At 43.2% G+C, this 24,037-nt stretch overlaps 1 protein-coding gene across 9 annotated transcripts in view; it reads right to left on the bottom strand.

The window, feature by feature from the left end:
- Positions 1-24,037, bottom strand: part of KCNMA1 (potassium calcium-activated channel subfamily M alpha 1) — a 1,011,367-nt gene that overhangs the window by 380,806 nt on the left and 606,524 nt on the right. For all 9 annotated transcript variants that reach the window (XM_059729759.1, XM_059729758.1, XM_059729760.1 and 6 more), the window contains one exon: positions 21,545-21,656. In XM_059729759.1, coding sequence (XP_059585742.1) covers positions 21,545-21,656 — 112 coding nt within the window. The remainder of the gene's footprint in view (positions 1-21,544; positions 21,657-24,037) is intronic.

Genomic DNA, 24,037 nt, shown 5'->3' on the forward strand with positions numbered 1-24,037 from the left:
AGTGCGCGTGTAAATGCACCCACTCAGAACAAGAATTCTTCTTCAAATACTAGTTCTTGTTTCTCTACTTGCCAGATCACAAGCCTACCTTTTGGATATTATAGAGCACTGTCATAGTAAGAACTGAAATATTTATTACACATTCATCAATACCTCCTCACCCCAGGATTGACCAAGAAGTAAAAAGTGAAAAGACACAATATTGTTGCATACAGTTATCTCAGTTAATAAGCATAAATGGCAGGGAAAGTGCTGAAAAGTGTAAGCTGGAATGTAAAGGTATGTTATTACAACCTACATTTTAAGATTAACAAAGAAGGAATGAACTTTGCCCCAGCAGCCAGGTTTGGCTTATAAAGCTTCTTTAATGAAGAGGTAGAAGCTATAGAGAACATGGAGAACCTCCAGAATCATCAGGCAGTCACTATGATAGCTGCATGACAGCAGCTCTGCGCTTGCTGCATAAGAGTCAATGAACAGAAGATCCATGTAGTACTGCAAGGATCAACCCATCACACCCCTGTAGCACCTCTAAACTCAGAGTCATGAGCATACAATCTAATAGGCATTAGAAATCCTGAAGCCCAGCCCTACTCAGCTACAGGAGTAGGTTTAGATTCATAGATTCATAGATGTTTGTTTGTAGCTGGGTGGGTGGAAAGGGTTGGAAATTCACTCAGACTGACATCTGAGTTCATGGGTATGAGAAGAAATCCTCCATACTAATTCATCACCAGTCAAACTGTTGGCCATCTGGTGGATGGCCATAAACTGGAACTAATGATATGCATTAGTGCAGTTTCCCATTTTCAGTTTGTAGTAAGAATCCTAAGGCAGTAATTCCTCATCTTTCCCTTTGATTTACAGTCAATAAATCATCTCAAAATAGAGTCTCTTCTCCCCCTTTCACTTGGCCTTGGCTCAGCTAGAAGCCCCTCTCTGCATATATTACCAGCAATGAGAGAGTATTATAAAAAAGCCAAGCTTTTATGGTCTTTCTGCTTTATAAAGAAATTGTTTTTTTTAAACCAACAGGCTTGGTACATAAATTGTGTATATAGTGCTGCCAAATAAATGTAACACAGCTGTGAATTACAAGGCTATAATTCCATCAAAATATTTCTGGTGCTATCATAAACCATCTGAGCAGAGCTTTGATGAATTCTGATATTTTCAGAAGCCCCAAGGTAACATTTTAGCCTTTTTGTTCAACTGTAACTATTTTGTTTCTTTTAGATGCTTTGTTTCAATGGAAGCGAGGGCAAAACTTTCAAAGAAAAATATATTCTATCCCACTCCCGTTCCCAGAAAGCTAGTGCTTTTGGAGAGACATACTTTGATGCCTCTTAAACAAGTAGCTCTATAATGATAGTTGTGGGAGGTAGGGGTTGGGGTTTTTTTTTACTTCTACCAAAGCCATAAATCCTAGCTGTATTTTAAGGAAAAAGGGTTAAAAACGAGACAATATTTTCTTCAGAATCATGCAAAGGATTCAAATTGCTTGCTCAGATTTTTCATAACATTATTTACTGCAGGCCAGTATTTACTGCAGGCCTGTTAATGGCTTACATCATTATAATACTAGCCAACTGCCTATCAAGAATGATGGGGGGAGGGGCTGGGATGGAGTGCCGCCAACTAACGCCCCATGCTGCCGCTGTTCTTTCTGCCTCGTGCAGGGAGCGCAGTGCGGGAGCCGAGGCCAGCAATTTTTCCTATGTGAAAAATTGTCTCTTTACACAGAGGTGCCAAAAAATGATAAGCTTCAAGAACTTCAAAATGGTTACAGGGGAACTGCACTTGCCAAGATAGCCTTTAGACTATTTCAACAGAGACCATCAACACTGAGATTTGCAGATGCATGAGCTGTGCTACTCCTATGCCCCATGTCCAAACCCCTCAGGGGTTATTCTGCTAGAAAGTTATGCATTACAAACACCTCTTTACCCACTGGAATAGTCTTCCATTTTCATAAAAGGACTGAAAGACCAGTAATGCCTTTATGAAGACTAGAACCGATTGAATTATTCACTGTAAAAGAATCATCATGTAAATGTGGTACTTTTTCATCTTGTGAATCAAATCTGATCTCTATGAATGCATTTATCATTTATTTGTACAAAGCACTTTAAGCAAACAATTTTCACCCGATGGCTTGTTGTGAGCTATTCACTTTGACTATTTGTGGTGAGCACGCAGTCACCTAAGTCGCAGTACAGTTTCTGCTCCTTGACTGAATGACAAAAAAAAAAATCTTTTAGATGAAAAAGCAATGTTCATACGCATATCCTTGTAAAAATTGGCGTCTGCCTGAAGTAAAACCATTCTGCATGCACTCAAGTGAACAAAAACTCCATCTGCACAAATTCTCACAAATAACAAAAAAACAACTAAACAGAAAACTATGGACATATTCAAATTGATGAGTTATTCTGGATTAGGGTGCACATATGAATTTCATTTTTAGATCAGCCTTATTTTAAGTAATCTCTCAGTAGGACAGTCTCCAATGAGTCTAAGCAAAATTGTTTGACAAACATTAGAACTATGCCATAATCAAGATCAGTAAAAGTAAAGAACCTTTTTTCCTTCAGATAAAAAAGTAAGAATATTTTCTATAGCAAGGCAATTTAAATTACATGAAGAGTCTGTGTGGATCCCTGCCTTTGGTATAAGTTTTGTAGCCTAATAATAATGACAAAGTTTCTGCTTCCGGTTGACATCTCCCTATGCAAAATCTAGATACCATGTTGCCCTTTTGATTTTGAAACCTATTTTACTAGGCAGTTTATAGGGTATGCAACCTTTAAATTTGCTTGTTCTGAGCTTCCATAAAAAGTCAACTAAAACCTATGTGCATGTCTACTTCATCAAGAAAGCCCAGGAAGAACAGGTGCTTATAAGATGGAATAGTATGTATTGGTTCAAGAAGTTTGACAAACAAAGAAGGCAAAGGTTGTAAAGAATAAACCTGGTCTGGGGTGTATAGAGACACAATTCTCACACTCTGGAATAAAGAACTTGACAGACTGGAGTTGCAGATCTGCTAGGAGGAGCAGTATGAGACATCTGTAAACCCTGGTAAGCTTAGCAGATAGGTAAGTTCTTGTTTTGTTTTGTTTTTAGATAATGCTACAACATGCTTTCTCTGTAAAGCTTTTCTCCTAAACTAGTACCATATTTTGTTGGAAGCTGCCTGGTCAGAGGTTAACTCTATCGTGATTCCTGAGAAAGCAATCTGATAAGCAGATGCTTAACTAAAGGGGGACCTGCTGGAATTATCACAGTGAATTGCAAAGGGACTGAAACCTAAAACCCTGCTCAAGGGAGAGTAGAAGATGGGTTTCCATCCAAAAAAATCCTGACATCTAGAGGCCAAAGGCTTAAATGAGCTGTCATTCAACTAGCCATAATGTTGTTATGAGTGTCCCCAAACTGTGATATTTAGCATGAACAGATATATGCAACAGAGTTCCAAGGTGGAATCACACAACATAAAAGGTAGAAAGGTACAGGCAGTCCTCACACTTACGGCAGGTTATGTTCCTGGAAGAGGCGCTATAAGTCAAAACTATGCAAGTCAAATCTTATTTTCCCATAGAAATAATGTTATAATAGGGGGTTACATTCCTGACCAAGGGCCTGATCCCCAACTTTTTATAGAAATGACCATAAACACCATATTTAAATCAACTATTTAATCAACTATAAATGATATACACTTATAAATTATATACACTGTACAGTATAAAGCTTTCTAAAGTGCAATGCAGTAACTAATCACATAAAATTTTATTTAATCAGAAGGCCATGGGCCGGACACAATCGATTGATACAACTGGAAGGGAGACACTGGGGCCAGCGTGGGACACTTACTGAAGATAAGCTCCTCAGTCCTCACACAGGGCAGGCAGTGGCACCTCCCCAAGGTGAGGCGAGGCAAGGGTGGGGATGGGGGGTGGTGGTTGGCGCGGGCTCCACCAGCTCTGGGGAACTGCTCTGCTCCCGAGCCCTGATGCCTTGTGCCTTCTCACTCCCTGAGGTGATGCAGGGGTGTGGAGCAGTTTCCCAGAGCCGGTGGAGCCCATGGAGCAATTGCCCGAAGCTGGTGGAGCCCGTGCCAGCCCCCAGCCCCTGTCCTCACTTCACCATGCCTCTGGGAGTGAGGAGGCATATGGCATCAGGGCTGGGAAGTGAAGCAGTTTCCCAGAGCCATCCCCAAACCCCAGCCCCAGCCCCTGTCCCTGTCCCCATCTCGCCTCTGGGAGTACATGGCCTCAGGGAGGAGCCACTGCCTGAGCTTACCTCCGGTAAGTGTCCCACACCAGCCCCGGTGCCTCTGCAGTGGTCCACACCCAACTCATTGTCTGCTGTAAGTGTGAGGATCTGGTGCCATAAGTGATGACAGGGGTGTACATGGCAAAGCGCCGCAAGTGCAAATCTCCATAAATCAAAATGCCATAAGTCAAGGACTGCCTGTACAAGTATAGAACTTATTCCACTTTACAGAGAACACATATGGTCAGTAGGGGTGTGCGAAACAACTGTGTTTTGATTTGGTTTCGGATTCAGCCATTTCGGAGGACAGTGATTTGTTTCGGTGTTTCAGTTCCCTGTACTGTTTCATTTTGGCTGAATCTGTTTTGGAGATTCCTTGGAATCTGTTTCAAATGGGCTGCAAGCTTTGCACAGCCCTATCCAGCCAGGAGGGCTTTGGGCCAGGGCCTGCAGGGCCCCAGCAGGGAGCAGGATGGGGCCGTGGCTGGCTCATCTCTGGTAGGTAGGGTAGGGCTGCTGCCCTCTGTGCAAGTGAGGAGACCCCTACGTGGATCTCTGATCCCTGTCATGCTGGATTGTGGGGCACAGAAGCAGCGCAGAGTGGCAAGCAAGCAAGCCTCCTGGTCCCTGCTGTGCAACTTGGCTCTGCAGGGAACAGAGATCCATGCCATGGGTCTCCTTGCTGCCACTGCCCACTCCAGGCTGCCCCAGCAACATGGGGCTCTGCGGGGCAGGCAGTGGTGGTGAAGAGACCCCAACATGGATCTCTGCTCCCTGCAGAGCCAGGTTGTGCTGCAGGGACTAGCAGTGCCCTGACACGTGACCTGGCTCTACAGGGAGCAGAGATCTGCACTGGGGGTCTCCTCACCACTGCTGCCCACCCCACGCTGCCCCGGCAACATGGAACTGCCCAGGGTGGCGAGGAGACCCTGGCATTGATCTCTGCTCCCTGAAGAGCCAGGTCATGTGGCAGGGACCAGCACTTCCCTGCCGCATGACTTGGCTCTGCAGGGAGCAGAGATTTGTGCCAGGGTCTCCTCACTGCCACTGCCGCTGTCCGCCCCATGCGACCAAGTCATGCAGAGCCAGGTCATGCAGCAGGGACCAGCACTGCCCTGCCATGCGACCTGGTTCCACAGGGAGCAGAGATCTATGCTGGGGTCTCCTCACTGCCGCTGCCCACCCCATACAACCCCATGTTGCCAGGGCAATGGCAGCAAGGAGACCCCTGGCGCAGATCTCTGCTCCCTGCAGAGCTGAGTCATGCAGCAGGGCAGCAGCGTACAGCTGTTTCCCTGCAAGTCTGGCTCTGAAACTCCAAAATTTTCAAAAACATTTCCAAAACATTTCAGATGCCTCATTTCATTTCAGGGATGTTTCTGAGTCTTCCGTTTTAATTCAGATTTGGTGTTTTGGACACCAAAACACCTCCAAAATGAAACGGCTGATGAAATTTTGCACAGCACTAATGGCCAGATGCATAGAAATGCAAGGCAGAAAAGAATTATAATGAATTTGCTTGTGAGGAGGAGACTACCGGAAGCTGCAAATGGGACTGTGTGTCAACAAAGGCCTGAACTAAGACATTTTCAAAGAGCCATAGAAAGGAAATACACAATCCAAACTGAAATGAATAAACATTCAGAATCCTCCAGTGCACTTTTAATAATCTACTCTGAGCAGAATTACATACATGAATGGCATGCGAGTAGTCATGCAACTGCAATTTTTGACACATACACACAGTTTGGACTCTATTTTGCCCTATAGCCAAATAGAATTACCCCAAGTGTGTACATGCTGGGAAAAAATGGAGGAGGAAGATGACTCTCCTAGGTTTTAGCTCAAAAGCCTAATAGTTAGAGCACTTAACTACAGAGTAGGAAACTGGGTTCCAGAACCCCACAACTGGAAGGGGTGTAAACTGCCATCTCCTGCTTTCCAGCAAAATGGTCTAGCTACATTGCTACAGGCTAGGTGTTGCTCAGGTCTCACCACTTCTCATGATGCTAGCCTACTGGTGATATGTGGGGCAAGGGTGAAGAGAATAAACCTTCTGGCTTGGATGCTGTGGAAGTGAAGTGGGCTTACATTCTAGCCTGGCTGCTGCTTCTAAAAGAGCACAATCTTTCATGGTGCTGTTTATCCATTTTTTATCCAAAGAATTTTAAATGCAAGATGCAACAGGTGCTTCAAGCGGAGCACCAGAGAGGTGCTGGGTCAATGCCTAACCAGTAGTTTTGTTGTTGGAATACTTTGTTAAGAATCAGGACATGCGTGTTCTGGGTTAGGGAGTGTCTACAACAGTGCTACCCAAACTTCTCGGTGTAACCCCGTTTCCTCAGCATGGCCCTTCACTCCCAACCCGCAGCCCCTCACAACCCCAGGTGCCTCTCACTCCTCAACCACAGCTCCCCCTAGGGCCAGGGCCAAGGCCAGGGCCAGGGCCCACAGCCCCCTGCCCTCCCCCCCCCACAGCAGCACCTGAGCCCTGGCTGCCACCTGCAGGAGCTGTAGCTCCTCACCAGCCCTCTAGCGGCACGTCACAGCTGCGCAGGTAGGGGACAGTCAGAGAAGGTGTTTAGCAGAGGGTGTGACTTCAAAATCTGAGCTAGCACTAATACCCATCAACATCTGTGCAGCTCAAAGTTCAATGTGTAACAAGGCGCTAGGTGCCATTTAGATGCATGAAGTGAAATTGGATTTAGCTCTTTAGGTGCATTCTTAGGAAGCCTCCTTACAGGAACTCCTACGTCTATGAAACCTCTTCTTTCGTCAGAGTCCAGCTCCCTATGCATGGTTAAGAGTCTGAGGTTTCAAAAGGATTTGCCTTTTGATTAATTTGTTTTTACAAAATGCATTTCTTTAATGATTCAAGCTGCCCAACGCATTCCTTCTTAATATCATAAAAACCAAGCCTCACCCAGCACAAAGCACACTGGATAATTCTAGAGGTAATTGCTGATGAATTAATGAGCGATTCAGACACATCAGCACGTGTTTGTTCCAGGGTTTAGAAATAAGGAGGAGACTAGAGAGGCTGTGTGAGAAGTTACATATTGAGAAGTATGTAAAAAGATTGGGCTGAAGTCTAAATGTCAGGTGGAAATCATAAACAGGGGTAAAAATTATTGAAGCATAAGCTTCCAGATATAAAATCTATGAACTTCTCATTTTTGGTGCCTGCAAGATTAAACAAACAAACATACACTGTCATAGTAACAATGCTGTAAACATAAGAAAAAGCATCAAAGAAGCTAAGGAGGTCTTGGATAAGCACTGGTATATTAGATTCAAGGAAGAAAAAAAAGAAAGTCTGAGAAGCGGATTACAGTTCATAACTATCAGAACCAAGAGGATGGGGGAGCATCCAACCAGGCTAGGTACAACTGAGGACATGATAAATCAACCTAGCAGAAGAGACCCAAGTGGAATTCCAAGCAGCTAGCAGCAGTTCCTCAGCATGGAAACTGAATACCTCTCTGCCAAATCAACTGGTCAAATGCAGAAGAGTAAGAAGGCAGTTGTGTGTCCTGAACAAAGCTAGGTGCCCATAATAAATACTGGTAACTTTGGTAACCGGAATCACTTGCTTATGAGCATCAATGGAACTTACTTAGTATGACCGAAACTTGATAGGAAAAGGCACGTGACTGGAATGTTAAAAATCAATCATCATGTTTGGAATGGATTTAGTGAACAAAGGAAGAAGGGTACTAGCACTCTGTCAAAAGTGGCATTTCCTGTTTCTGAATCATGGATAGCTTGGAAGAAAATAATCTTGATTTTTTATGATCAATGCCCTAACATATTTCATAAGATATAGTAACAGCTGTTGTCTGCAGCAGGCCACCCAGTCAGACCTAATCAAAATACTGCACTTAGCATGGAACAATCCCATGCAGTGGTACAGGATTGGGACTGACTGGCTGGGCAGCAGCTCTGTAGAAAAGGACCTGGGGGTTACAATGAATAACCTGAATATGAGGCAACAGTATGCCCTTGTTGTGGAGAAGACAAATGCCATACTGGGCTGCATTAGTAGAAGCGCTGCCAGCAGATCAAAGGAAGTGATTATTCCCCTCTATTCAGCACTGGTGAGGCCACATCTGGAGTACTGTGTCCAGTTTTGGGCCCCTCATTACACAAAAGATGTTGACAAGTTGGAGAGAGTCCAGCAGAAGGCAATGAAAACGCTTTGGCGGCAGAGGCATGTGATTTACGAGAAGAGGCTGAGGGAGCTGGGTTTATTTATCAAATTGGTAGAGAAAACAAAAGGGCACAAAGATAATTGTATGGCCTGCAGAGTAAGGATTTTTTAAAGCTTGTTGTGAATAAAAAGAGCCTAACCATGTTAGTGATCTATTACTAGATGGAAATCACCAGTAATAACACAGAAAAGGAAACAAATCCCTCTGTTCTCTCTTTGAGTTAAAGACAGATGATATGTCCATGTTGTATGATACTGATGAAATGCTTATTTTTCAGGAATAATTTAAGAGGATAATTAAACTCAGAAAATACATTTCACAATTTTCAATTCAGCAGGTCTGGGTAACTTGTATACAAGTCCTAAAAAAAAATCTCTGGTTTGCTCTCATCATTAATGTTCATTTACAATCAGTCTTGCTACCATAGTCTGAATTGACTACATTCCAGAAGACTGGAAGAAAATTTAATATTAAACAAATATCCCAAGCAAAATAATGAAACAACTGGTATGGGATATTATCTAGAACTTATTGAAGTAGATAATATAATAAATGACAGTCAACCTGAGATTATGAGAAACAATGTATTTTATACTGTTTTATGAACAGACATATTTAGTTGATAAAGATAATGGTACCAATGTAATTTACTCAGACTTCTGTAAGACCCTTGACATGTTAGTGCACAACATTTTGAGTAAGAAATGTGAACAATACAAATTAACACAATATGCCTTAAATGGATTAAGAATTGGCTAACTGATGGTTTTCAAAATGTAAGTGTAAATGACGAAACATTATCAAGTAGGTGTGATTACTGTGCACTGTTTCAGGCTTTGGTGTCTAGTCTTAATCTATGTAATGATTTTATTAGGAACATCCTAAAAAGCAGTGTCTTAGAGAAAAGCTAGGAAAAGATCAGGGTAGAAAATCAGGTAGGTAGAAGTTGCCATTTCTTCCACTGTTTGCTTTGTTTTGTTTTGCAGACTTGGGGGGGGGGGGGGGGGGTTATTTCGTATCTTGGATCAAAGAGGCATTGAAAAAATGCATAATCATCACTTGGAATAAAGAGCAGGCTTAGGTAGGATCCACCTCTGGAGGCATTTAAGTGCTGCCCACTGAAATGAATAAGAAACCTGGGCAGTTCTGCATGGTGAAATCGAATTAATCCCCGGGGTAATATGAACTGTATATTAGCTCCCCACTAAACGTATAAGAGAATTATGTAAGGAGGTATAGAATGCTGCCCTGATTCTGGCCTTGTGAACCAAAATTATGCTGGCAGCTACATTTTAGACATCTAGCAGGAAAAATAGTATTTAGCCCTAAAACTAAATTTGAACATTCTTACTTATTTCAAGTGGTACCTAAATACTGGAGCATTTTGCCCATTTCAATATGACTACTTATCAGTGAGGGTACCAATATGATGATGAGGTTAGCATTTTACAAGTAACCTGAAGCACGGAGGATTAACTTACAAAAATCCTCACAATGATAAGTTTCTGTGCTGGGAAACAGAACCTAGGGTTGCAATCTCAAATCTTTTGCCCAAACTTTTTGGGCCTTGTTACACTTTACGCTGTGAGCTGCACAAATGTTGATCGCTGTAAGTGCTAGCTTGCACTTGGAGTACTCACATTCAGGCCCACAGGGACCTGGAAGACTGAAAGGTAAGAATCCCCTGCTCCAATTTCAGGCTATTCTTCTGTCCCCTGGGGCTCCCCTGGTTCCTCCCCCCACCCTTCAGCATCTCCACCAGCCACCCCCTGCCACCACTTACTTGTGGCTTCCCACACTGTCTGTCCCAGGGGAGTAGCAGGGGAGAGTTAATCTGCCTGTCCAGCCCACGGAGGAGCAGCTTGGCAGTGGCTGGGCAGACAGGTTAACCATTCCCTGCCTGCTCCCCTGGGACAGACAGCAAAGGCAGCCACAAGTAAATTGGGGGGCAGCAGTAAGCAAGGATCTGGGGTGCTGAAATGGGTGGAGCTGATCACAGCTAGGGGGCAGTAAGTGAAGCTGGGGTGTTTACACTGAGGTATAGCCTAGAGTGGCTACACCTTAGCATAACACTAGCTAGGTAACACAGATCAGAGATAATCGTGCCCTGAAGCAGTGCAACTCTGAGCCACCTAATGAGTGCTTAAAACTAGTTTCAAGTGTGAATGTGTGGACAAGTGTTAAGAGCTCCTAGAGCCACTCAAAATTACTGTGTAACAAGGCCCTTAGATTATACAATTGACCACCCAAGCACCAATGCCAAAAATAAAAGAAAGCGATAGAAAGGAAGTTAGGAGGTAAGGAAAATGAGGATCAACACTTGTGAAAAACAAAACATTTAAATCTTCATATTGCTCTACTTTGGCAAATAGATTTAATGCATTTATTAAAAACATTATGAAAATTATAAAATTTACCCATTGGGTTTACAGATGTGCAATAGTATGTTAATTTATTCCCTTGAAGGAAATAACAATACTTAGAAGACTAATAAAAAGAAAACTAAAGATATGAAACCTTGGGCTGAAATTAATACACCTGGCACTTCTACATAAGATAACAGATTTTGGAATTAGAGTAGAGGTAATTATTGATGCCTTAGTTCCAGTTTTTATTACATAATAGTTTTATACAAACACCTATTTCCTTTAGTTTTACAACAGGAACCCAATTCCAGGAAATCATTTGAACTTGAATTATGTTGAAATTTCTAAAGGTACACTACATATAAAAATATGCATGACAAAATTAAACAAACAGTAAAGATCCTACTGAACTGTTTTAACATCTACACTGTCAGCTTCTTTTATTCCACCTCCTTTTTCCAATCATTTTCTGACTAACATTGTACGTGATTATTTTAAGTTAGTTGTACATCTAGGTCTATGATTACAATTTCAATTAAAAAACATCACATTAGTATTTTGTTTGCTTTGGTTTATATAGTACATATCAAGATTTGGGTAGAGCACCACTAAGGTGGTAAAATGAAAACATTCATATTTTTCATACCTATAGTTCTTAATTCAGAGTTATATTTGTCATTTTAGCATGTTTCCTATAGGGATAGGGTCATCTATTTCTTCTGAAAACAGTTTCTGGGGGGGGGGAAAGCTGAAAAGTACGGTATTTAATATAAAGACATTAGGTTCTTTTCAATATCATTTTATTCTCAAATGGCAAAGTATGGAGGGTATTAAGAAAAGACTTTCATTAAAATCTTAGTAGCCATTTGAAGCTATTCAGGGCATACAAGCACATAATCTTATATAAGAGAGAAAGTGAGGGTATATAACATGCAGCTGAATCAAGGGATAATGAAAGGAGTTTCTATTTTTCCAAAGAGAAGTTGAATTTGGGAGTCTGAATGGCTTCAGACTGTGTTTTAAAAGTTTAGTGGATTTGTAACAACTATCCTGTACTCTTACTTGATGCAGGATAGTTTATAAATGCTTATAATGGTATCTAATTACAAAATGAAAAGTTCCTGGTTAATGTCTTCTATTGGGCCAACTGCATCAGTGATTCTCAGCAAGGGTGCCACACAATTTTAACACTGTTCACAAAATAAACCCAGAGATTTCAAATAGGAATTCATGGTGTTAAAAATATTCTGACCTGTTGAAATCTTTCTGAGTTCTTTACAACAGAAAAATTGTTCTATTATTTTTATGTAGTCGACAACTAAGTGAAAACTAGGAGCTGGCATTTTCCAAGGGGAAAATGAGTCTAAAAAGGTTGAAAACTACTGAATTACATTGTTAGCAGAGACAGCAAACAAGAATAAGGGCACAAGATGCTCTTAACTCAATTCTGGATTCCAAATTGGAAAACTTAAGTGAGCTCTTTCAGGTATCTTCTTGGTCACTAGATGGCAGAAATGCACAGGACTTACAGAACAAAAGCACTAAAAATGAGAGCAAGTTTAAGACAAAAATAAATTAGGCTCTAACCTATGGCTACAAAAATGAAAAGCTGGAGGAAACCAATTCTTAGAGGATTGATAAAAGTTTTGGAATGTGTAGTTCTTTTAGTCAGCAGTTTGGAGCCACAGGCTCAAACAATGCAACTCAGGTCTGCGATAAGATGGGACAGATCTGCCACCATTTCCCCCTGCCCCCTGCCTGCAACATGGGCACAGGTCCCCACCACTCTCCCCTAGGCCAGGCAAAGCCCTCTGCCACTGAAATGAGCTGAAACCCTCTGCTGCCAAAATGCTGATGAAACTCCCCACTGCTGACATGCTGCTGATGTTCTACCGTCTGTGCACGCTGGATCCAGTGGCTCTGCAGGATGTGGGTTGCCAACGTGTTTTATATCACTGAAATATTTCCAGGTTCTAGTTTATCATCATCACAACAATAGCCTTGTTTAAATCAGGGGATGTCAAAAGGCCTGTGTTTAAAATGATATTTTCTGCATTTTATAAGAATATACTCTGGGATGCACAAGGTTACGGTCAAAGCAATAATGTGCGAGCAAGCCATAGGCTAGAATTTGTTTGTATGAAACAGTAATTGCAGCTAATAGTTAAATCTATTAAAACAGAGGTCTCCTGTAGGTAATTCATGTACAGAAAAAGGTGCAAGTCCATTAAATAAAACTCTGGCTGTGAAGTTTGCCCGGCATTAGACAAGGATTTTCTAAAGCAATACAATAGCAAAATGACCAATAGCTGTTTGTGCAAAAGCCTCCCATCACAAAGCAAGTGGGTTCCAATTACACTTAATATACTGGACCAAATTTCCTGTTAATGTAAATATTTTGATGAAGTTCCATTGAAGCCATATTTTCTCTGATGCAGCTCATCAACTAACATCAGCAGAAAGTTTGGTTGCTTATGCTAAATTTGAGGTTTATTCAATGAACAGCAGTAGCAATGAGGTACTGGGTTTGATTTATAAAGACAAATAAAAATAAAAAAACCAGCCTGCCTCAACCTAATCTGGGGACACATGGCCCCCCATGCTCTTATGCTGATCACGCAGCCAGGGTAAGGTGGGTGTGGAATGGAGCCATGGCTCATCTGGTGGGTGCAGAGAGGGAGAGCATCTTCCGCCACTGTGCGCCGCTTGTCCGGAGGCAGTGCAGCGGCTCCATCCTGCACCCGCCCTGCCCCAGCGGGGTGAGTGGCAGGAGGGCATAGCCCCCGCTCCCAGCGTTGTTACCACCTGCCTGGAGCGCAGCCTGGTGCAGCCCCTAGCCCTGCTCGCCCCACCTTGCCCTGTCCCATGCAGATCATGGGGCACACGCTTCCCCCCCTTGCCCTTCTGGACGAGTGGTGGTAGCAGCAGCAGGAGCTGCTGGACGAGCTGCCAGATAAGCAAGCCCCGGACCAGCAGTGCACAGTGGTGGGAGCCGGCCTCCCCTCCCCGTGCCCCCCAGACAAGCCATGGCTCCATCCCGTACCCACCCCATGCCAGTTGGGCAGCACTTGCTACAGCCCCTGTCCCATCCCCAGCCTCACTCCCTCCCTCACCATGGGGCATTGATTTGCTCCCCCATGCTCCTTCCCTCCCTGCTCCCCTTCCACCACAACAGACTTACCAGCTGGATGCAGCAGTATCGAGCATCGCAAAAGAACCAATCCCCCATTTATAACATTGTTCCTATGGGAAAACTGGTTCTGAGTTACAATGTTTCAACTTAAGATGCGGTTTTCAGGAACCAATTGTGTCATAAGTCTGAGAACTGCCTGTACTTATCAACTTTTGAACACGATACTAAAATTTTTAGGTCGGGTCGGGATTGAAAACCTGCTACCGCTATGACCTTAAGCAGTACAACCTGTACTAGTCAACGGCAAGTGCTGGGCGGTGGTTAATTAACCTGGCAACGTCAGGAAAGCTTCGGGTGGATGAGCACCTGAGGAAGGTGGTGGAATCCTTGATGAAGTAAATGCCATCAAAAGGCGGACGAGCATAATAACTCAGTGATTTTGCCAATGGTATCCAAACAGGGCAGACTGGACTCGTTGGCCATCGCTGGCAACCAATCTAGGAGTGGAGCCCCAAAAGGCAGGCAGATGGAAGGCCTCCTCTGCACTGGCAACTCCTGCAGCATAGCTGGTTCCAAACATTTTGACTTCCATCCTTCCTTTGGACCAAACCAGTGAAGGCCAGAGGGCACCGTCTCCATATCAACTGTGATGTCTCTGTATCAAAGCAGTGTCTCCATATTAACTGCCCAAGCTATTTCAGCCACACCTCATAGAGAGAATACTCCATCCTTGCTGGCAGCATGGACACAATACTAAAATGTATTTATTAAATTTTAGGTCCTGCCCTAGCCAAAAGGCTTGGGGTGGCCTACATTAAGAAAACAATGCACAGACAAGATTCCCCAAACAATTTCCCAAAACCTGAGAACTCCAATTCTCCCACCACTGCCTCCATGCCCAAATCTGCACAAAAGCAAATATTTCCACCAATCACTTCTCCCAACTGCTAGTCACATCCAGATATAAAAATCTTTTTCTACCTACCCTGCCCCCCTTTCCTCCCCACCACAACTGCGCAACCACTCATTCCCATCAGCTTCACATACAGGGAGATCCCACACACACATCCTTTCCAAGTCTGCATGTCCTTTCCTACAGAGATGATGCGACACACTTCCCAACCCCCAAAACACACCTAACTCCTCCCTTCCTCCCAACAAATACAAAACAAATTCCAAAGAACCCTAACAAAAAGTAAAAGAAAGACCCTTCATCCTCACATCAGTCACTACTGAAGGATAATGCCAAAGGGTATGTCGCAGAGCACTGAGGTGCCCTGCTGCTAGAGAGGGGAAACTGCCAGGGAGAGAGCCCTGGCAGGGAATAATGAGCACAGCTGTGGGTTGCCCAGGGCAACCAGGAAGTCAGCTGAGCGGAGGCGGCAGGGCCTGGCCCTCATAAGGCCCAGGGGCTGAGGCCAGGCTAGCAGTTCCCTACCAGCAGCCAGAGGGGCAGGGGCAGGGGCAGGGGCAGGGGCTCGGGCTCCTGGAGTTAGGATGCGAGGAGAAGTCTAACGGCATGTACAGCTTGACCAGAGTTGAGTAATGTTGTTATAGCCAGAGGGCGTGTGTTTGAGTTATAGCCAGGAGGCTCGAGTCTGTGGTTGTTTATTACACCGGTTGTTTGGGTGAGATTATAAGGGGTTGGAGGAGGCCTCATAGGGACCCACAGTGGTGTGGGGGCCCCAGCGCCAGTGAGGACACAGCGTACTTGGGGGGAACCCACAGCAGCGTGGGGACCCCAGCGCCAGTGAGGGCGCAGTATCCTCGCTGGGGACTCGCAACGAAGTGTGAGGACCCCAGCACCAGAGCAGGCGCAGTATACTCAGGGGGAACCCACGGTGGCGTGGGGACCCCGGCGCCACTGAGGGCGCAGCATACTCATAGGAGACCCACAGTAGCGTGGGGATCCCGGCGCCAGTAAGGGCGCAGCTTGTGGGGTGCATAGACCCCAGCCCCAGAGAGGGGCATTTGAAAAGCCCAAGTTGGGCACGGTGAGCCCCAGAGAGGGGAGCACCTTATTGGGAAGCCCAAGCGTGGGCACGGAGAGCCCCAGAAAGGGGGCAACCTTACTGGAGAGCCCAAGTTGGGCCCGGCGAGCCCTGGACAGGGGGTGTCATGGAGAAGCCCCAGTGCAGGCGTGGTGAGCCCCAGGAGGGGCACTACTGAGAAGCCCTGTGCGGGTGTGGCAAGCCCCAGAGAGGGGATGCTAATGAGAAGCCCCAGTGTGGGTGTGGCTAGCCCCAGAGAAGGGGTACTACTGAGAAGCCCCAGGGCGGGTGTGGCGAGCCCCTGTGGAAGGCATAGTACTGCAGTAAGCCCCAGAGGAGGGGGTAGTAGTGCGGTAAGCCCCGGCGAGAGGGGGTAGTAGTGCGGTGAGCCCTGGAGAAAGGGGGTAGTAGTGCGGTGGGCCTGAGAGACAGGTGGTATAACCGAGAAGTCCCAGAGTGGGCACAGAAGTCCCCAGGAGAGGGGCAGCTTTATTGAGAAGGACCCTGAGAGGGGCGACACTACAGAGAAGGCCCAGAGTGGGCGCAGAGAGCCCTAGGAAAAGGGCAGCATTGGGGAGAGAGCCCCAAGAGAGGGGCAGCATTCTAGAGAAGTCCCAGGGTGGGCACAGAAGGCCTCAGGAGAGGGGCGGCTTTATCGAGTGTACAGAGGAGGCCCCAGAGAGCGGGCAAGTGTGTCAGACAGACCAACATCTATCCCAACTGCAAGGCTTGGGACATGGTATCAGGGGAGGTTGGAGCCACGCATAGCCCATAAGGCTAGGGTGCCCGGGAAGCACCCATCATAGAGGGAGACCCCCGGAGAGGCCAGAAAACCAAGGGGACGGAGGTCCCAACTAACCATGCCCAAGGAGACGTAAGGCAGCCTCCCAACCTTATCTAACATCAAAGACGTGGTGGGCGAGAAACAGAGGGTGCCCTTGGGGCAACTTGGCACGGAGGAGGGGGCCTTAAGGAGATCACGGCCCTCCCGAAGGACACCCCTGTGACAGGGTATATACTTATTTTTTTTAAAGGCTAATTTAATATTGTTCAACCCCATCCAAAGCAATGACAATTTAAAATTAAATTGTATTATTTAAATTAATTGTATTCATTACAGCATAACTCCTGCCCCTTACAAAATGAGTCAAATGTTATAGCATAATCATCCCCCTCAAAGTGAAGCCATTGTTTTCACAGAACACTATCAACTTCATTGTCTCAAGAAACACAGTCTATACATAGTCTATATGAATAGCAATACACTAATATCATTTGGCTGAAATTTGCTTTCATATAACCAGCAAGTCTGTTCTTTTTGCTATCATTGTTCCCACTGGAAGACACTCTGCTCTGCAGAAGCTGTGTTTGGACTAGAGAAATGTATCAGTATCATCACACTTCTTGTATAACATTTGGCCAGAATTACTGATGATTTTATGAAGTGTTTTCATGAAGTTCACAGCGTAATCATCTCTGGCCAGGGGAATCTTATTTTAGAATTTGGAAAGAAGATGTAAATGGTCTGCACTAGAGAAAATACAGGAGTATTAGTAATCTTCTGGTCTTAAGAGCCAACTATACTGTAAGCTGGTACTGGTCTACCGACTCTGGAGAAGCAAGTCCAATCTACATCGCTAGACAAACTGATTATAACCCAAGGAGTTATCATCTCTAAGCTTCACTACAATCAATCTTTCATTTCAATAACAACAGTTAGGAAATGAAATGCAAAGAATGGCAGAATGTATGAGAATCAGAGCCACAAAGAAAAACAGAAGAAATACAGGATGATGTGGTGTAGATAGAAGTTCTGTTGGTATGCATCTGGGATGGTGGTACTCAAAAATAATTTTGCATGAACTATACAGTTCATCCCAAATAAGCACTGATAAATCCTTTGTGTTCTACCCTACACTGCCTACTGTGTGCTTCAGGCTAACAAAATAGAAGCTTTCTAAAGATTGTTTAAAAAAAATAAAATAAAAACTTTTCTGTTACTTCTACACTTGAAAGAAAAAGCCGTATAGGTTGTGGAAATCCTCTCTTCAAGGGGAGCACATGCTTGCATTGTTGTTATGGCCTGAATTGTGTTTGCATACCTTGGATAATTAGAATGAAAATAATGTAGATCATAATAAATAAGTTGAAAAAATACCTATTTTAAATATAAAAATTCTAGGAATGTAAAAAGCTTTAAGGAATAACTGAAACCAAGAGAGGACTAGGTAGAGATACACCCTATAGACTAATTGAATCAGAGATGCATCTCTACTAGGGCTGTGTGAAGCTTTGGGTGCTGATTCGATTTGGAGGAGATTCAGCAGCCGAATCTCCAAATGCAAATCAAATCAGGAGACAAATAAAAAGGTCTGAATCTATTTGAAGCCTCCAAATTAATTTGGAAAAGATTCAGAGGCAGATTTGGAGATTCAGGCAGTCCCTGCTCACTGCTGCAGGGAGCTAGACCTGGGCTCCGTGCCGGTAAGTAGGGGGCAGGGAGGGTAATTGGAAGAGAGGGAGGGGACCTTGGGGGGACCCCAGCCAGGCCCCAGCATCCCGGCTCTTTAAATAAAAAAAGTTCTGTACTCACCGGCTGCTGCTGCAGCCGTTGGGGCCTCTGGGAGCTTGTGGCAGAGCACTACCATGCAGCGCAGGGCAGTGGGGGACAGCAGAGATTGTTCCCCCTCCCTCCCTCTGCTACCTGGCAAGAGCCAGTGAATGCAGGGCTTTTTTTTTTTTTTTTAGGCAGAACAAGTTTTGCCATCTGGCTAAAGAATGGAAATTTATCATTAATGCATATCATTGGGTTTTGCACATAAATTTTCTCACTGAAGCATCTAGGAAGCATCTAAGAATAGCAATTTGCAAAGGACGTCTAAATTATAGATCTAGCAGGAAACTCTGATGAATCACAGTAAATTCTTTCACTAAAAATCTGTTTGCTCCCAAGGAAGAAAATACTCTCTAGAACAAACACTGGCAGAGCAGTGCAAAGCTAAAGTATAGTACTCCAGGCATACGTCTATCTACTTCGCTTAAAAGTTCTGTCACTCAGCAAGGTACAAAAGCCTTAACAAGAAAGAATAAACTAACAGGAAAAAGTAAAACTGCATACAACAGTCAAGGACATGATACCCTGGCTTGAGTCAGAGAGCATACTCCGGGCCTGGTGGTAAGTACACTGAGGTAGTAATGAACTTACTCTTTCTGCAAAGTGCCATCTGGTACAGGGGAATTGCTGAAAATTCACTTTTTTGTTGTGGTACAACCATGAGAAATGTATGCAGTCACTGCACCAACAAGCACTTGGTTAAACATATCTGCTTTGTTGTATGCCCCACTTCTCAAGTTTTTTTGGACATAAGCCACAGGTAGACATTTATTATTCCCTTAATTCAATCTCATCTGTCATACTGTGCTTTTCATTTTCAGATTTTGATCATCTAGTCATTTTTGTAATTATTCTTACCTGAAACTTCCAGGAAAATCCTTGATACGGTTACAGACTAATTCATACATCATTACCCCCTAATCTACTTAATGTTAAAGGTTTCCTTGTAAGGTCAATGCAAGTACAAATACATGCATTTTCTTATTAGCTCATGTATTGCTTTCTATTCCCATGTATTCTATTTAATATCGCCAAACTTTGAGGTTTTCTGACCTAAGAACTTCAGCTATGTATGAGTTATTTTTACATGTGCAGATATAAATGTATGTTAGATTATGCCACTAATTTATTCAGCTAGAGTTCTTGCTTTTTTTTTCTCTGGCACAAGGAGATTCATGTGGATGACTCTGGTTATGTTTTGCACTCCACACTAATTCCAGATCATTCCATTATTTTCCCATCTTGGCTGCTGATACATCCCAAGATCAAGTTTAAAAAGGCTTGTTTGGCAAAACTCTAATATGTCTATCTAATGTGAATTTTATTTCTCTCCCTCATGCTGGATAGTTGCAGTGCAACAGTGGTAGGTCACTGCATTCCCCCACATTCCCACATGAATGTTTTAAATATCATGCATAAATAGTCATTTCAATCCTCACAGATAGAAAATCATTTGCTGATGTATTTCAATCTAAAATAAGAAAATGTAGGATTTTACCTTACATCTATCTGTTTATTAATAATTGGAGCAGAGACAATTTTCTCTCACATATTATAAACTTTGCAAATTTTCATATATTTTTTTTCATTTTCCAAAGCAGCCCAAGTACCTTTTGTCAGTACTGGGGACACATTAAATTACAGGGACATTTATGGAGTTCCTCTCTGACTAAGTTAGGAGTGAGATACTCCCAATGCTCCCTTGAGATCACTGCTGTCCCCCTGATCTGCTAAATCCAAGTTGATCACTCTTCTCAGTTTCCATGAACAAAGCTGATGTACTTTCCCAGTGAAATTCTCTTCAAACAAGTTTATTCGCCAAGAGCTGCTGTCCCCTTCCTTGGTTAAGCACGAGCACTTTTGGCACACGAGTAATACATTTCTTCTTAAAACAATGATAATACATTACAGAACTGATGCTAAGGAGACTTTTTCTTGGGTAATAAACTTCAGGGTTTGATCCATGCTTTTTCTATGTAAAGGAAAGCCTGTACTTTATGTAAGACCCTCCAAGCTCTATGTTGGACATATGGGTGTTCTTTTTAGTGAATCTCTCTCTTGAACAATCTCTGGATTGTTTTTTTTTTCATTTTGTGCATTTTTCATTTTAACTGTTTTGCATTTGCACATTTTTGTATCATCTTTTTATTTAAACTGATCTTCTCTTCACAAGCTCAGCAATCTTCCTAATATATAAGTCAACCTTTCAAATCTATGTAATGTAAAATAAGTTTTAAAGAATGTTGTTAATTTAAATGGTGTGTGGATCTCTGGTGTTTATAGCAATGGAGTTCTAAAAATTAATGCTTTGGATTGTGTGTTCAGGTTGGGAACTGCATCATGTAAGTCAAACACACCTTTTATAAACACAGCCTTATGTCCAGCAATTCTCCTTGTATGCCAGATTTCACTGCCAAGCAAATGCCATATCACCCTTCACACAACTAGCATTTGGAATTACAGTGGTCCAACAAAAGTAAAGTGGGCTAAGGAAACATCTTTTTCAGTATAATGCATCTATCTGCTGCACTGGATAGCTTGCTAGAAAGTCACTATTCATAACAACCCTGTGCAAATATGGGCTAGGTATAGACATGCCTGAGGCAAAAACAATAGAAGTTATGCAGTTTTCTTTAAGTGGTGTAGTTTATATTGGTAGCAAACAGAACACACGTTTACCCTTTGATGAAGCAGGAGGGGACAAATCTTACGCTGCGCTCCACCATTTTTAAACTAGTCTATGTGTGCTGAACTTTTGTTCTCTTATGGGTATAGACCGGTTTTGTGTGCCAAACTTCTGTTAGGGGTATTAACTAGTTTCTGATCACTTATACTAGTAAAAGTGTAATGTCTGTACCTGGCCATAGTATCACAGAATTAAGAGCGGAGAAATTGTGCTAGCTTTGTGTGTTGTGATATTAACAACATAAAGGAAAAGGTAATTTACTTACCAAGCCAACTTCTGTTTAAATACACTGACACAAACACTGGAGGAACTGTGAAGAAATCTACCACTGAGTTAACTTCCAGCCAAAACCACAGCTTGTCATTGGCTGCTATGAACTGTAAAAGGAAGGGGAAAGAATCAAACTATAAGCATGTTGCTACAGTGGGGTGGCATTCTTCTTTCCAAAATCCAAACACTGGTATTTATCTTGGAGATACAGTGTATGTTTTGGATTTCATAGCAACATCATTGACATTAACAAATAGCAAAGTCATATATTAAGGAGAGAAACTGAGAGCATTTATCTACTGACTTCTCAAAACAGTGGTAAGGAGATTCCGATTCAACACTGTTCTTCCCACATTTATTAAACAATATATAAATAAGTCTTTAAAAATAATTTATGAGAAATCAAAAAAGAAAAATCAGTAGTCAGCATTATTTCCCCACTTCAGTCTGTAGAATTCTGAAGGAGGAGGGGCTTGGTTGCAATCACCTCCACATATTGCACATACAGATACTAGAAAAAATATGAATGATCTCAGCAGGATTATAAATACAACATGTGATCAATCTTTAGCACTAGTGTTCCCTTGAGGGGAAGAGGCTCCTCAACAGTGCTAGGTTACTATTTTCATTCAAATCCAGAATTACAAATACTTGTGCATTAAAGACATTCAGTTAGAGAAACCTGGGGTAATTCATCCCAGTAAGGGCTTGAAATTTGGGGTATCATAATGAAAAGCAATACCTTTAATACTTTAAATATATTTAATACCATCTCTGATTCTACAAGCTTTACAAGTCTCTATCTTGAAGTGACCAAACCCGTCCAACATCACTTCACATAAAACATGGCACATGCCATTTATACTGTAACTCTAAAAAGAAATTATTTGAGCGGGACTTGCAATGATATTAGTCTTGTTATGGTTATATTTAGAGCACAAAGTATTCTTTTTCACTACAGAACCGGCATTCAAATAACTGATACCTGCTTATTAGGGCTGTGCGAAGCTTCAGGTGGTGATTTGATTTGGAGGAGATTCAGCCTGATTTGGTGGCTGAATCCAAATCAAATCAGAGGACCAATTAAAAGGTCCAAATTGATTCAAAGCTCTCCAAATCTTTGGAAAAGATTCAGAGAGCTTTGATGATTTGGGCAGTCCCCAGTGACTGCAGCAGGGAGCTGCAGCCAACTCCAAGCTGGTAAGTACTAGGGATGGAGGAGGGGGAACTGGGGGAGGGGACCATGGGGGGACCCCTGCCAGCTTCCCTGACCCCTACTCCCTTAGCCCCCCAACCCCCCACTCTGCACAAGCCCCTCAACCCCCCTGCTCACTAGGGGGTTGTGGAAGAACCCCCCATGTGGCATGGGGCAGTGGGGGGCAGCAGGGATCACCCCCCACCAGCAGGAATGGTGAGTCCAGGGGTTTTCTCATTTTATTTTCTTAAGGGGCCAGAGCTAACCCAGGCAGGGCACCCAAGGGAGGCTGGGGGAGTCAGGGGGGGGGAGTCAGGGGGCTCATGCAGAGCCCCATACACAGCAGGGGGCAGTGGGGGGCAGCATGGATTGCCCCCCCCCCTCCCGCTGAGCCAGGGCTTTTTTTTTTCCAAAGAGCCGGGAGCTGGGGTGGGCGGGGCAGCCCACCTATAGATACCTATTTCCAGTCTGTAATACTGGAGCTACTTCTTGTCAGGTTTATCTTTCTGTAAGTCAGGATTCCCTTGCCTTCAAAGATCTAATTAAGCTGTATGTGTAATTCAACAATCAAATCTAGTTTTCTGTATATTGAAATCTTTTTCCCTTTACTACAATGGGTTTGAAAGGAAATGTTGTTAAAGTAGACAAAGAGGAACTCATTTAAATAATAAATTAAGGTATTTGCACAAATGCGATACTTGTAGCAGGTTACACTCCTGGGGTAGTCACTATTATGCTGCATGTTATCAGTAAGGTACTTGACAACTTTTTGTGTCTTCCTATCTGATTAGCTCTTAATAACTACAACCTTATCTTGCTTTATTACATGACAGCATAAATTCATGTAATTTAGGTTTTGGCTTTATCAGTGAGATAAGGGATTCTCTCTCGCAAATTTGGATGCCTGCTGACTAAGAATTTATCTTTATGCATGCACATGTTTAGCCACATATATTCAAGACCTGAAGATATGATAATATTTATATGATTGTGAGCTGCATTTCATTATTACAGGGAGAACAGATGGAGAAGGATGAGAACAAAAAATATTTCTTGAAATATCTTTACTTGTCAGTGAGTTGTTTAGTTTATTGGAATATTCTCAAACAACCTAAAGTGGGAAACATACTAAATACTTGTGACAAGAAGTCATCAATGAATACATATATATTTATAACAGAGAATTTTGGGTAGTATAGAAAGCTCTTGGAACATTGGGCAAATGCAATTTATTCATGAAAGAGCTGACAGCTGTATTTTACCAGGGTCATGCTGGTTCAGATAAGACAAGAC

This window comes from Alligator mississippiensis, chromosome 6 (genome assembly GCF_030867095.1).
Source record: "Alligator mississippiensis isolate rAllMis1 chromosome 6, rAllMis1, whole genome shotgun sequence".
In the NCBI taxonomy this organism is placed as follows: domain Eukaryota; kingdom Metazoa; phylum Chordata; order Crocodylia; family Alligatoridae; genus Alligator; species Alligator mississippiensis.